Here is a 15,359-nt window from a genome sequence, read left to right on the forward strand (position 1 = left end):
AGGTGCCTGGGCCGGGCTCACAGATGTGCCCAAAAGCACGCCTGGGGAAGTGGGTGGGGAGGCTTCTGAGTCTTGGGCTTAACTCCCTCCAGAAAATGGCAGCGTGCTGGCCAAGTCCCAAGTCCAGCGCAGGGAGGGCAGACCCCACCCCTGTGAGACCTGCCAGGTAAAACTCTGTAGTTGCCTATGGTCAGGTCTGAAAAATCACAGGTGTAATTTTGACCTGGAGCCAGACTCCTCGGAATAAAGTTAAAGTAGGACATGATTTCTCAACCTCAGGGTTATTATCCTTTTGCGCTGAACAATCCTTTGCTATGGTGTGTGTGGCGGGGGGAGAGTTGTCCTCTGCACTGGGGGATGTTTGGCAGTTTCCCTGGCCTCCATCCACTAGGATCATCTCGTGTGTCTCAGCACATGGTCAGTGTGGAGGAGGGTGGATCCAGATGACGGGGGTGGGGTGGGGGTGGGGGGCCCACCTGAGGTTAAGAATGGCCAGACATTATACTGGGATTCAGATGAGATGAAACAAACAACAAGCTCATCAAATGTCCAAACCAGCCATCGTGGCCCTGGGAAATAAGATCAAAGTAACTTGGGGAGGTAGAGAAGTAGGTAGAAGAAAAGAAAACTTGGACATTTTATTTATTTAGACTTTGCTTTGTCCCAGAAAAGAAAGGAGGAAAGGGACTCCCAGATTAATAAGGACAGAGGAGGAAGCATAAAGGAGACAGTCTCTCCTGAGTGCCCTCCCACCTCTCACCGCACCCCCGCCTTTGGCCCAGCTTGGTCACCTTGCGTGCCACCTGCTGATAACCACCTAGGCTGCACCTTCAGGTGGGGGTGGGAAGGGGCAGTTAGGAAATCGTTTTCCAGGGCGGAGCCCGGTACTCTAGGGGCTACCAAAGTTACTGTGGTTCCCCAGGGCCCCTGGAAGAGGCAGCGAGCAGACTGGCATACAGGGCATGATGGTGAAGGAGCATTTCACGTTTCCACAGCGAATCACCATTAAAGCACGGGAAACTTGGATAATCCATTAGAAAAGGCTGATTTCAGTATTCAATGATTAGCATATTTATTAGCACCCATTATAGCTAAGCAGTATGGTGATCACTTTAGGGTACATTGGTGAGCAAGTCTTTAATAACAGAGGTGCCAAATATTCACAGCAGCCAAGCCATGGAAACAACCTAAGTGTCCATCGACAGAGGAATGGATAAAGAAGATGTGGTACATGTGTACAATGGAATATTACTCAGTCATAAAAGAGAATGAAATAATGCCATTTTCAGCTACGCGGATGGACCTAAAGATGATCATACTAAGTGAAGTAAGTCAGAAAGAGAAAGACAAATACCATGTGATATCACTTATATGTGGAATCTAAAATATGACATAAATGATCATGTCTACAAAACAGAAACAGACTCACAGACATAGAGAACAGACTTGTGGTTGCCAATGGGGAGGGGGGCTGGGGGAGGAAAGGACTGGGAGTTTGGAGTTAGCAGACACAAACTATTTTATATAGAATGGATAAACAACAAGGTCCTACTGTATAGCACAGGGAACTATATTCAATATCCTGTGATAAACCATAACGGAAAAGAATATATATGTATAACTGAGTCACTTTGCTGTACACAACACTGTAAATCAACTATACGTCAATGAAATTTAAAAAAACAACAAGAAGTACCAAGCACATGTATGTTAACCCGTATAATACTTACAAAAAATATTTTACAGTTGAGGAAACTGAGTCAAAAGAGGTTATTTGTAACTTGCTCAAATGCACACAGCAAGGAAGGAATGAGGCCAATACTTAAAGTACTTAGGAAACCTGGGGGCACCAAACTCCACACTAGTTAAAACCACATGATTCTGCCTTAAGATTTTTGGAAGTTAGGCAAGGAAGTTACAGTCTTTTTCTGTAGATGTGTGATAGGCTGGACTCCATGTGACTTCATCTGAGCCCCAGGTTGGTCCGGGCCGGGGTTGGGGGGTGGGGGTGTGTTCAGAAAGGGTAGCTAAGAAGAGGCCAAAGAGAAATGTCCTAACTTCCTAATTTTGCTTTGTGCTGGGAGTAATCTCTAATGAAAACCTGCCATGAGGATCAGCAACTGAATACACTTAATTTTAAAATGAAGCATCCGAAGCGCAGTCTTAAGTATTTTCAGAAACCAACTCCCTATTTGACAATCATGAAAAATATGAACAAGAGAGATGGAGCGGAGCCTGCCCTCGGCTGCCCCAGTGCGGCCGGGCGGAGCGGGCAATTCTCCGCCAGTTTCCCCACGTGTAGGGCGAGGTGGCTGGGCAACCCTAACACACTCCGTTTCCTGATTCCGCCTTGCTGTTTGTATTTCCACCTGTCTCTCGTTCCTACACCTGAAGCCTCTCCACCAGGTGTCCAGCGCACGGTGGGCACAGACGAAGGCTGACCGTGTGAACAGGGTCCCGTCGGGGTGCACGCGGTCAGTACTTGTTACAGGGCGGGCCGGGCAGCTCCTGAGCTCCAACTGCAGGAGGACCGCCGCCCGGTACTAGCGGTGAGCGGTGCCCGCGGCCAGCGGCGCCCGAGGTGCTGCCCGGCCGGGTCCGCGCGGGGGACGCTCCTCGCTCGCGGCCACACCCTCGGGAAGGACTCTGAGCTCCGCGAGGGTCCGGGCCGGGCCCCTCTCCCGCCACGCGGCACTCAGCTTCCCACAAGCTGGACCCACCTTCAGCGGGGAGTCGGCGGGGCCCGGCGCTGTGGGGGCGGGGCTCATCGCCGGTCGCGCAGGGAGAGGGACCCAGGGCGGAAAGGAGCGGGGCTCGGCGCGGGGCGGGGTTTGCGCAGGAGGGCGGGGCACGGAGGGGCGAGGGGCGGGACGGGACGCTGGGCGCTGCTCCAGGGCCCGGGGCAGCTCCAGGTCCGCTCCCCGCCCGCTCCCGGTCCCTCGCAAGTCCTCACGGGCGGGCGAGCGCGGCCCAGGCGCGGAGCGGCGGGAGGCGCCGGCGGGCCCGGAGGCCGCGATGAAGCCGAGCGGCGAGGACGGGGCGGCGCAGGCCGGGGGCCCGTGGGAGGAGTGCTTCGAGGCAGCGGCGCAGCTGGCGCTGCGGGCTGGACAGGTGAGCGCGGCCCCGGGCGCACGGCAGGCGCACTCGGACTTGGGGCAAAGCGGACGCAGGGTGTGGGCGGACGGACACCCAGAGGGCCGGGCCGGGATCTGGGGGCGCGAGCCGCGGAGGGGCTCCTTGTAGCCTACCGCACACCTGTGCACCTGCCACGCCTGCGCCGGGACGGGCGCCCTGGATCCCGCGGCCCGGAGGCGCGGGCCGGGCTCGGGGCGCAGGGCGGCCTGGCGGGAGCGGGAGGGTCAGGGCGCGCGGACTGCCTCGGATTTGACCCAGTGGGCGGGACACGGTGCGGTTGCCCCGGGTTAGAACCCCTACGCGTGGAGGTCGGGCGGACAGCCTCTCGTCGCGCATCCGGAGTCTAGAGGGTTCCACTCAGCGTTTGGAGGAACTGCTACCCGCACCGGAAGGGTGACGGTCAAGCAGCGGAGCTGAAGAAACCTTCAGAAGGGCAGCCCTTCTCTTCGCACTTTCCTGTGTGTTTTGTTCCCCCATTTCCTCGGTGCTCCACGCCTGGGGTTCCGCAGGCCACGTGCAGCGGCGAATGGGGGGTGCGGGGGGAGGCAGGGCGCACGGACCGCTCGCTGCCTGCTCGCGCGTCAAGGCGGTCGGCTGCGTTCCTGCGAGCGGAGCGGGAGGGCGGACAGAGGAGGAGCCCTGCCCGCAGACGGATTTTCTGTTCCCAGCGGCAGTTACTTTTCGGTCTGAAAGTGCCCCATGGGCTAAAGTCAGGCTGTCGCCAGTCCTAAATTTGAAGTGAGTTCTTAACGTGCACAGTCACAGTGCGGTCCCTTGGTCCCCTAAAAGTTAACTTTCAACACTAGTGGGCCCTCCCTCTGTGAGACTTGATCCTTGGGGAAAAGGAGGACCCCAACCTTACCTGCTGCATTGATGGAGCTCATGGCTTCAGGGCAAACGTTCTTCCTGGAAAGCTGGTCCACTGTGTGAGGGACGCGCTTGCCCTCCCCCCTCCCGAGACCCTCACTTCCTCTCCAGAGTGAGCGTCCTCAGGATCTTTGGTAACTTTTAGGTTCCACCATACAACTTTTCTTCTTTCAGCTTTGAGAAGAAGCCAGTTTAGAATTCAGACACCACTGTGTAAACTCTGGTGAGTTGTTACGGACGGGTTTCTGTGGTTTTTCAAATTTAGATCCTTGAGGAAACAGAAGGGTTTTTGAACCCCCCCCACTTTTTTTTAAACAAATTTACAAATGCTTACACAGAACTTGCAATATAGCAGGCACCGTTCTAAGGGTCCTGGAAACTTTAACTTATTTAAGAGATAGCTTCTGCTTTTGCAACTTGCCAAGAACAACAGAAAAAGCTTTTTTTGACAGTGGGGGAAGGATGCAATAAGGATTCTGCCATTGGGAGTCTGAGCAGGGGGCCCAGCACTCTGCACTCCCTCCTGGGCATTATGCTGATGCTTCCTGCCTGCCAGGCAGTGGCGGGGAGAGTGGCCAAATTGTCTGTGGCCGGGACGAACAGAAGCCACACAGGGTCACCCTAACCCGTGTAAAGAGGGACAGACTGTCTTAGTAATGTTCTGACAGTAACAAGGTGCTGATCGGAGAAAACCTGGCCTGTAGCCAGAAAGCCCCAAGAGACATGAAGGGTGGTTAGTGGTGATTCTTGGGAGTCCTCCTTAGCCAGAGGCACATTTGGTACAGGTTCTGTGGCCTTGTGGCCCAACGTGCCCGCCCGCTCACGTTCTGCTGTTTTATTAAGTCTGCTACTCCTGAGACAGCTCTGTGTGCTCCACCGAGTCTGGGCTCTCTACGTTCAGAGGGAGTGCCCTCCCTCCCAGGAGACAGTGTCTGCCGTCCATGTTTCAGACATTGGTTCGGGTCAGGGCAGCCCTGGACAATTTGCTGCCACCTCCCCTCTGCCGCATCCTGAGAGGCCTCCCAGACCCCTCCTTCCTTGTCTCTCCACCACCCATCCCTGTGGTGCCCCTGAGAGACATCCCTTCCAGTCCCAACCACCACTGCAGAAGCCCCTCCCTGGCTGTTGGGCTTTGGGGAAGGGGGTGACGTCAACCCCACACCATCACCACCACAAGTACACAGAGTGATATTCATCAAAATGGGTATTTATCGTCTCTTATGTGATGTGTGAGCAAAAGTATGTTAGAAAACTGTGCTTTTTAAGTTGTCCTGCAGGGATAGATCCAGGTTTTCTTGAACCTGAAGTTTAGACAATTTACGGGCCCTCTTTAAGAAAAAAAATACAAAATTACAAATTCAAAATTAGATATAAAAGTTTATTTAGAATAAGAAAGATCACAACAGCATAAATTTTAAGATGCTAACAAATATAGCAAAATACATAAGAATAATTTTGTAACTGCTTTTCAATCTTCTGTAATACTCTTTTCCCATTTTTGGCTTTATACTCTTTACATCTTTGAATGACAACGATTTTGTAGTATTTTCTATGGAGAGACTAGAAAGGTAAATTCAGGCTTTCCTGTAGGATGGCTCATTGAAATTGATTACTATGGTTTAGAAAAGTTTAATTAGGCTTCAAACTTGTTATTGGTAGGGTCATATAAATGTTTAGGATTGCCATCAAATTTGAGAATCCTGTCAGTTTTATTTTACATATTAGTTGTCAGACAGGGAAGAATTTTCCAGTGTGCTCTGAGGGGATGCCCTGTGTCCACCTCCAACTGCCCAGAGCAGAGGGGCACAGCGGGGGCTCTGATCCAACATCCCTATTTGTCTGGCATGCATTGCCACAGGTGTTTTTGTTTGTTTGTTTCTGTTTTTGTTTTTTTTGTGTGGCTGCATTGGGTCTTCATTGCTGTGCATGGGCTTTCTCCCTAGTTGCGGCCAGCATGGGCTACTCTTCCTTGTGGTGAGTGGGCTTCTTATTGCAATGGCTTCTCTTGTTGGGGAGCACGAGCCCCTAGGTGCACGGGCTTCAATAGTTGCAGCACGTGGGCTCAGTAGTTGCGGCACAGGAGCTCAATAGTTGTGGCTCGCGGTCTTTAGAGCACAGGCTCAGTAGTTGTGGTGCACGGGCTTAGTTGCTCCACAGCATGTGGGATCTTCCCAGACCAGGGCTTGAACCCGTGTCCCCTGCATTGGCAGGTGCACTCTTAACCACTGCGCCACCAGGGAAGTCCCCACAGGTGTTGTCTTGATTTGTGATTTTATTTTTTATCAGTTATTCACACAGGGAGTTTAAAAAGTGAAATACCGCTAAAGGGACTGTCGTGGAACCAGCAGTGTCCTGTCCTGTGTCATCCTCATCCTTTTCCCCAGAACTCACTGTTTTCAGTTTTCTGACAGTTACACCCGTTTTCTAAATAGTAGCTGTTTTTTTTTGTTTGTTTTGTTTTTTTTTCCTCTGATGTGGGCCTCTCACTGTTGTGGCCTGTCCCATTGTGGAGCGCAGGCTCCGGACGCGCAGGCTCAGCGGCCATGGCTCACGGGCCCAGCCGCTCCTCGGCATGTGGGATCTTCCCGGACCGGGGCACGAACCCGCGTCCCCTGCATCGGCAGGCGGACTCTCAACCACTGCGCCACCAGGGAAGCCCTGTAGCTCTTTTTTGACGTCATCCGCATTAGACACTGTTATGTCCTGTGGCTGCATTACCTGTTGGTTCCATTGGTACCTGTGTTCACGTGCTATGACCACATGTAGCACACGGTCAAGCTGGGTAGCATGGTTGTATTACATATTCTTTTCTTTCTTATGCAACTTGTGTTTTCCTTAAGGTTAAAAAAAATTTTTTTTATTGGCTTAGTTTTCTACACACCTACCAACAGCCATCTTCCGACTTCCCAACAGAATTTTTGATGAACTCCTTGGTATAGACACTCATGGGTCTCGCTGTTGGGGACACGTGGTGCTCACACCTTCATGTGCGTTAGAAGCACCTGGAGGGCCTCCACGGCAGGCTGCGTCCACCACAGGGTTCCTACTCACCGGGTCTGGAGTGGGGCCGAGAATGAGCACTTCCACCAAAACCCCAGCTGATGCTGTCCGGCTGGGATGGCACTTTGGGAAACACGGCTGTATGTAGTATTTTGTTACATGACTATATGACAGTTTATTCATTCAACTCTTGAAGAAACTCTGGATAATGTCCAGTTTGGAATTATTAGGAATAATGTTGCTCGTCCGGCACTCTTGCATGTGTCTTTTGGTTACCTCTGTATGCATTTCTGCTGGGGATAGATTAACAATAGGAGTGAAATTGCTGTGTCATCGTGTATGAAATTCTGCCAGGTGGTTTTCCAAGGCAGATGCAGGGATTCACGATTCCCCAGCAGGAGATGAGGGTTCCTGTTGCCTCATCTCTCAGACGACACTTGGTATTGTCTGTCTTTCCATTTTAGCCCTTGTGACGGGTTTGAGGTGGTGTTTTACGGTGGTTTTAATTTGCATGTCCTGTATGACTAATGAACTTAAGTGCCTTTTTATGTGTTTACTGGCCTCTGTTTTTAAAATGGTGGTGCTAAAACAGGTTAGAAATGTATTCATTCACACAACAATTATTTGAGTAACTCTGGAAAGGACTTTAACCTTACTCTGAGTGTGATTGAGGTTCAGGGTAGAATCCCATGTGAAGCCCTGCAGGGTGATGGGGAGACCACCCTGGCTGCTGCTGGGGTCGGGGTGAGGCTGCAATGCCACAGGGGGTGGGGCAGAACCAGATCTCCGATGGAAGTGATTAGAATATTCCGAGTGAGGGATGAGGGTGGATCTGACTGGGGGTGGTGAAGAAGGTGGTAAACAGATGTATTTCGAAGGCAGAGCTGCCAGGTTTGTTGCCGGATCGGAAGCGGGTGTGAGAGGAGCCAGGGGTGCCTGTAGGGTTCGGGCCTAAAGAACTGCCCAGTGGATTTGCAGAAACTGTAGGGGGAGCAGGTTTGGAGGTGGAGGTCAGGTCCTGTGTTCCACGAGCTGTGAGCTGTTGACCTTGAAATGCCGGTGGATCTCTACGTGGGGCCGTTTGGGTGGAGAGTTCACGTGAGAGGCTGAGGGTGGAGGCGCCAGTTTGGGAGGCGTCAGTTGGCCTGGGCTGGTGTCTCAGGCCGGGTCCCGCCCGGGACGGGGACAAGCAGGCTTGTCTGCCCTGGGCTCTCCGTAGGCGGATCCCAGGTCGAGCTCCCGGAGTTTCCTCTGGGAGATCCCAACCTGGTGGGACGTGGAGGTGGAGGTCCCCCTGCTGTCCTGGCTGAGGATGGAGGGGGCAGCTGGTGACCTCACCATTTCCACTGTCAGTCCTGGCCTTGTCAGCCCCACCTGCACCCGCTCCCCAAGCTTCCGCAGAGTGGGGTCACCCATGTTGACAATTGTAACACTTTCACCCACATTTGAAGCCTCAGCCAAGATGAAACTTGTGAGATAGCAACTGGCAAGTGGACCAGCAGCCCCACTGGCACACATGGGCTGAGGGTCCAGGGACAGTCTATGGAGAGCTCTCTCTCACACAGAGAAGGGTTTGTGTTTTCTGTCTGTTCTGGCCTTCAGCTGATGGGGCCAGGCCCACCCACATTCCAAAGGGCAATCTGCTTTACTGATTAATATGTTCATCTCATCCAAAAACGTCCTTGCAGAAACACCCAGAATAACATTCAACGCAGTATTTGGGTACCCCATGGCCCAGTCAAGTTGACGCATAAGATTAACCATCACATCACATTCATAAGTCTGGAACCTGAAACGTGACAGTACCTCCAGGCCCACATCTGCAGAGGAAAGATGTTGCCTGTTGAACCCCCACTTCCGCAGAGTTCTCCATGTGTGTTCCATGGGTCCCCGAGCTCACACAGGTTGCTCTGTAGGGATGGGTGATAATCCTGTGATCGACTTGGGGACAGTAGCATACAACCGAGATGGTTCACAGACGAGAAAGAGGCATTTGGACGTGTCTCTGAATGACACTTCAGACGCTGGAGCTGATGGCGTTTGAAATTCAGGCTTCAGTGACTTAAGTCCCATATTTTATATATTAAACATTAACAGAATGTTATTTCAAGGGAGAGATCCAGGCCAGGAGGTCTGTGAAGTGCAGGCTTAGTTAGTGAGTAGCTGAAAAACATTAATTAAAATACAGCCACACTAACTTATTGCTGGCAAAATGAGAATGTTTAAAATCCCTAGACTGAGAGAAAACAGATGTGGTAAAGGGTTTTAGCAGGTAACTCACCCGGAACCCCACAGACCTTTCCCCTGAGGATGCGACTGTGGTTAAAAGGCAGGGCTGATTGAGTCTCATAATGATTTGTTTAAAAACAAGACACTGGGCTTCCCTGGTGGCGCAGTGGTTGGGGGCCCGCCTGCCGATGTGGGGGACGCGGGTTCGTGCCCCGGTCTGGGAAGATCCCACATGCCGTGGAGCCTGCGCGTCTGGAGCCTGTGTTCCGCAACGGGAGAGGCCACAGCAGTGAGAGGCCCGCGTAATGCAAAAAAAAAAAAAAACAAAAAAAAAACAAGGCACTATCCCCACCTTTCCTCTCAGTGTAGGAAACTGTCTGAATTGAACTTTTCTTAACCTAGTACTGAGATTTGTACATTGTGTATGTGGTAGGTTTGGGCCTGTGTTCCGCAACGGGAGAGGCCACAGCAGTGAGAGGCCCGCGTAATGCAAAAAAAAAACAAACAAAAAAAAAACAAGGCACTATCCCCACCTTTCCTCTCAGTGTAGGAAACTGTCTGAATTGAACTTTTCTTAACCTAGTACTGAGATTTGTACATTGTGTATGTGGTAGGTTTGGGGGGTTTTGTCGTAAGGCATTAAGTTTTGTGAGGCCTCGGCCCCCTCAGATGGACAGATGGGCCTTCAGAGGAGTGGACGGGAGAGTGTCTGGGACCAGGATGGCTGGCTCATCTGAAGGGCAGTGTAGTCTGGCACGATAATTCAGAAATGGGATCTAAATTTCTGGGAGTGTAACCGGATGAGAGGGAGGAGTTGGGAATGGTCTGCAGGTCCCTCCCAGGCATCCAAGACCCAAAGGAGCAGCAGCTGGTGGAGAGGGTTGGCCACAGCAGCACTGCAGGTGGCCGGGAATGCGGGTGTGGCCTGCCCTGCGCTGAGGGACACAGGCCCACAAGGAAAGGATCATCACACAGCCATAATAAACACTAACAGAAACGGAAAAGAAATCCTTATAAAAGGACACACTCTAGCATCCTCCTCCTGGATCTGTAATTTCCGTCCTTTGCATGATCTGGGGGCCTGGCTCCCCTGGGAAGGAGCCCAGATGACATCAGGGCCCCCCCACTGCACCTGGGCATGTCTCCTCTCCGTTGGATCTAGAGGATGGAGAGGCCAGGGTGCTCAGATGAGGCTTCATGAGAGCACTTGCCGAGCTTCTTCCTGACTTAGTTACCTGAGCCCTGTGTGCACCCAGCAGGTGTTCTCTGAGACCCCACCATGTGTCAGGCTGCAGAGCCCACCTGGGGGGTGGGTTCAGACACAGGGCAGACGAGGGTCCTAACCCGGGAGCCAGGAACGCACTTGCAGGGTGAGCGCCGGCTCTGCAGAGAGGTGACATCCCAGTCACAAAGGAGGAGTGCTGGGGCCAGAGGAACCTGGCGTCCAGTGGGAAGGGGGCAGGAGGGTGAGTGATGGGTTCTGTGCAGCAGGAGGGGCAGGGTATGCGGGGGCGCAGAGGTGGGCTGATGGGCTGGCTCCTTTAGAGTCTGGGACAGAGGCAGGGGGTCCTTTCTCCCTGCCCCTCCCAAGTCCAGTTAGAGTCTAGGAGGCAGGCTCTGCTTCCCGAGTCACCCAGGGGCTGTTCCTTCCCGCTGCTGCTCTGACCCCAGTGACCACGCCCAAGTCACAGCGGAGGGAGTGGAAGGGCAGGAGGAAGTGCCCTGCCAACAGTGGCCCTTTGAGGACGTGACTTGGGAGTCACACGCATCGCTTCCCCTCGCGTCCTTGGGGCCGACCTCGGTCCCAGGGCCACACCTGCCTGCACAGGAGGCTGCAATGCGGGCTGCCACGTGGCTTGGTGCCCTGCTAACCTTGGGCTCTGTTCCTAGAAGGAAGAGGGCCAGCTACTTGGGTCCAGTTGTCTCTGCTCCAGGCCAGCCCACGGAGGCCACTGTGAGCTACGTCGGGGGTGACTTTATCCTCGGGGTGACGGGGCCATTAGGTGCTTTATGTGGGCCCGGGTTTAGCGAGCCCTTCTGGCTGCACTGCAGGGAGTGGATGTGTGGGGCGCTCCGGGAGGGAGGACGGGATGGAAGCCAGAGGGTGATGGGCTTCAAGGGCAACGAGAGGCGAAACAAGACAGATCAAGGGGTCAGTGTTCCACAAGCACGTGAGGTCCGGTTGGAAAAAACGGTGCTGAGTCTGTTCAAGCAGTCTGAGGTGTAATGTACTGGTGACTTGAAGGGTTTGGCGCCTCGGCTGTGTGCCGGGCACGACCCTAGACACCAGGAGGGCAGCAGGGAGCAGAGAGCAAGCCGGGTTTTCTGTTAGAAAACATTGCAACCAATCTGTTATCTTTGCAACCAAGCTGGGAAAACCAAACAACTGTCTGGGCTTGGTGCTGGGATGAGGACTGCCCCTGTTTAAGGGGTTCTGCTTATTCTGTGAAATCCTGCGTGAGCACCCCTGTCTGCAGGCTTCCTGGAGGCGTCTTCGTGGCCTCCTCCTCTTCAGCGAATGGGTACATGGGATGTGGGTACAGGGTATGTGTACAGGGCACGTGGGTACACAGCATGTGGGTACAGGGCATGTGTGTACACGGCATGTGCGTACATGGGATGTGGGTACAGGGCATGTGTGTACACAGCATTTGGGTACAGGGCATGTGTATACACGGCATGTGGGTACATGGGATATGGGTACAGGGTATGTGTGTACACGGTGTGTGGGTCCAGGGCATGTGTGTACACGGCATGTGCGTACATGGGATGTGGGTACAGGGCATGTGTGTACACAGCATTTGGGTACAGGGCATGTGTATACACGGCATGTGGGTACATGGGATATGGGTACAGGGTATGTGTGTACACGGTGTGTGGGTCCAGGGCATGTGTGTACACGGCATGTGCGTACATGGGATGTGGGCATGTGGGTACACAGCATGTGGGTACAGGGCATGTGTGTACACGGCAGGTGGGTACAGGGCATGTGTGTACACGGCATGTGCGTACATGGGATGTGGGTACAGGGCATGTGTGTACACAGCATTTGGGTACAGGGCATGTGTATACACGGCATGTGGGTACATGGGATATGGGTACAGGGTATGTGTGTACACGGTGTGTGGGTCCAGGGCATGTGTGTACACGGCATGTGGGTGCATGGCATGTGTGTACGTGGCATGTGGGTACAGGGCATGTGTGTACAGGGCATGTGTGTACAGGGCATGTGGGTACATGGGACCTGGGTACAGGGCATGTGGGTACAGGGCATGTGTGTACACGGCATGTGGGTACATGGGATGTGGGTACAAGGCATGTGTGTACACAGCATCTGGGTACAGGGCAGGTGGGTACAGGGCATGTGTACAAGGCATGTATGTACACGGCATGTGTGTACACGGCATGTGTGTACAAGGCATGTGTGTATACAGCGTGTGTGTACAGGCCATGTGTGTACACGATGTGTGTGTACAGGGCATGGGATACACCCACCTAAGGTTGAAGAGTAAGTATCACGGGGTGGGCGGTGTGGATGTCAGGTGGCAGCTGAGCGAGGGGGTCCATGGAAGGAGGTGAGGGATCCTGGGTGCAGTGGGTCTTGGAGGAGAGGTCAGAGGTCACTTCAGGGTTCTAATGTCACCGTGGTTGGGAACTCGAGCTGTGACTCGGGCAGAGGTGACAGGATAGGCCCTAGCTGCAGTGGGGCTGTTTCCTGATTAATACCCTCAACGCCTTCCTGTGTGGGCCCCCGGGGAGGCGCTGGCGCTCAGCCCTCCGTCCCGGGTGTAAGCAAAGCGCTGGCAGCTCCTGGGGGACCAAACCACTCAGTCCTGTGACCTGATGCACCCAGCCCCCGGGGCGTGAAGCCAGGGCCTGCCTTCCAGCTCTCCGCGTGCGTTTTCACTTTCCCAGGTTTGGTTTCGGCTGGACCTTTTGGGCTTCCGATCCAGGGGCACGTTCGTGTGACGGGTAAAGTGAATGAGGAGATGCGGTTCCTACACTGAAATCTCCCGAGCTCAAGCTCGGGGGCTCCGTGGGGCTCCATGGCTGAAGCTTCACGTCCTTAGAACCACGTTTCTTTCCTGCAAAGAAAGACTGTTCCACCCATGACCACCTTTCTCGCGAGAAGAGTAGGCGGCAGGGAAGGCTCCCAGGAGCCCCACAGAGAGCCGGGCGCCACCGGTCCGTCTGTCTGGCCGTCCGTGGTGGGGGAGGGGGCCCAGCTCCAGTGCAGAACCGTCCCCAGCGCCGGGGGTGCTGGCCAGCATCACCCACCTCCCGACTTTCATTGCAGATCATCAGGAAAGCCCTTTCTGAGGAAAAACGTGTCTCAACAAAAACGTCGGCCGCGGACCTGGTGACAGAAACAGATCATGTGGTGGAGGCTCTGATCCTGCAGGAGCTGCAGCAGCGCTTTCCCTCCCACAGGTGGGTGTGCTGGGGCCTCGCTGACTCCTTGCTGTGCCCGCCCCCAGCCGCGTTCCCCGCCCCCCCCCACCCCCGCCACCGCCCCGCCGCGGATCCTGGCGGGGAGTCCCCCCTGCTGTGCCCTGTCAGCCCAGGGCCACGCGGACTTTCCCAGGACGCATCCCCACGTGTGGCCGTCCCCAGGGCCGCCCGCCCCTCCTGCCAAGCCCACACCAAGCCCCCAGGGCCACCCCCCTCCAGAGCAGTTGTTCCTGACCTTTTGGGTCACCGTGTGGAGAATCCAATGCAATGATTAATCTTTTCCTTGAAAAAGGCCAGCATTTGCCCAGCGCTGTGTGTCTAGTTCCAAGGGGGCCCAGAGCCCCAGGGGCAGACGCTCTGAGCTTGGGGAGGGGACTCCTTGGGCACAAGTGTCCCTTTCCTTCCTTAGGGAGCTGCTCACCCTAGAGCCCGATCTCTGGATTCCCAGGTGTAGACGACATGTCTGTCCGGCTCCACGTCTTTGTGGACCAGTGAAGGGCTCCCTCCTGCCGCGTGACGCCCTGCGAGTGACTGGGGGAGAGGGGACAGGCCGTACACACTAGCACCTTCTCCCCACTCCTTCCTTCTAACCCCTATCACCTGGGGGGTCATGTGTGTGTATGTGTGTGCATGTGTGTGTGCAAGCGTGTTGACGGCAGCCCTTGTGTTTCAGCGTCTCTCCTTTTTTCCTTGTTTGGCATAAAGTCAGGACCCTAGCATCTGTTATAATGGTTACAGGCTCTGCACTGTTTATGATTTCTTAACTTTCAAAAATCTAACTTAAATGGCAGCGTCCAAAGAATCACAGCTGACCTTTGAACAGCATGGGTTTGAGCCGCACAGGTCCACGCAGAAGTGGCTGCAGACGCAGGGCGGGGTGGGTGGGGCTGGCTGGCAGGGTCAGTGCCCCTGGCCCCGCCGTGTTCAAGGCAGTTGGATTCCCTGAGAGGTGACGGTTCAGGAACCACCACTGGTTCTGGCCCAGGAGCTCTTTCTGTCCCTGTATCGTCCGGTGGCTCCAACAGCAGTGAGGCAGCTGGACTGTGGGGCCCTGGGGTCCAGGGTCCAGGTAAAGGCTCTGGTCACTGCAGGGCTCTGCGTGGTGGCGGTCCCAAGGCCTCCTGGCGCTTTGCAGTCGGATCACTCTGACAGACCGAATCCTGAAAGTGCTGGCCGGTTGCTGGTGCCTTGGATGCACTGTTGTGTCGATGTGGGGCCTGGCGTCTGTTTGCACAGTGTGAATTTACATGCTCCTTGCCAAGTATCACAGGACAGAAGACAGTGTGTCACACGGGGGGCCTCAGGCTCCGAAGCCCCTTTGGAAGACTGTCTGGGTTTGCCCAGAGCAGCAGTCCCCACCCCGGGTGGGTGTCAGGCCCCCTGGAGCCTCTCCAACCGTGCCTGCCAGCCCACCTGACAAAGCCCTGGGCGGTGCAGGTGCCCCCCAACCCCTAACAAGAGGCAGCGGTCCCCAAGCTGCAGGCTGCGAGGCAGGGACTGGCTGCCCATGTCAGCGTGGCTCTGCTCCGTCTCCCCTCTTGGCTCTGAGAGCAAAGCCAGGATGCTACTCTCTGCTCTGTTGCCTAGAAAATTCAGATAGGTGAGATCATTTTTCAGCATACCTAAGTCAGGTTTGGTTTTTTCCCAATGATTAAGATTTAAAAGAAAGTACCAGA

The 15,359-nt window shown here is 54.4% G+C and overlaps 1 protein-coding gene across 3 annotated transcripts in view; it reads left to right on the plus strand.

Annotated features, from left to right (window-relative positions):
- The first annotated feature begins 2,903 nt into the window (after positions 1 to 2,903).
- Positions 2,904 to 15,359, plus strand: part of IMPA2 (inositol monophosphatase 2) — a 29,070-nt gene continuing 16,614 nt past the window's right edge. Inside the window, exons 1-4 of one of the 3 annotated variants that reach the window (XM_028484728.2) lie at positions 3,022 to 3,111; positions 4,177 to 4,225; positions 13,147 to 13,364; positions 13,529 to 13,662. In XM_028484728.2, coding sequence (XP_028340529.1) covers positions 13,341 to 13,364; positions 13,529 to 13,662 — 158 coding nt within the window. In that variant the 5' untranslated portion in view covers positions 3,022 to 3,111; positions 4,177 to 4,225; positions 13,147 to 13,340. Of the gene's footprint in view, positions 3,112 to 4,176; positions 4,226 to 13,146; positions 13,365 to 13,528; positions 13,663 to 15,359 lie in introns of all 3 variants that reach the window. The other 2 variants (XM_028484729.2, XM_024121110.3) reach the window with 2 other exon arrangements.

This window comes from Physeter macrocephalus, unplaced genomic scaffold, assembly GCF_002837175.3.
Source record: "Physeter macrocephalus isolate SW-GA unplaced genomic scaffold, ASM283717v5 random_219, whole genome shotgun sequence".
In the NCBI taxonomy this organism is placed as follows: Eukaryota; Metazoa; Chordata; class Mammalia; order Artiodactyla; family Physeteridae; genus Physeter; species Physeter macrocephalus.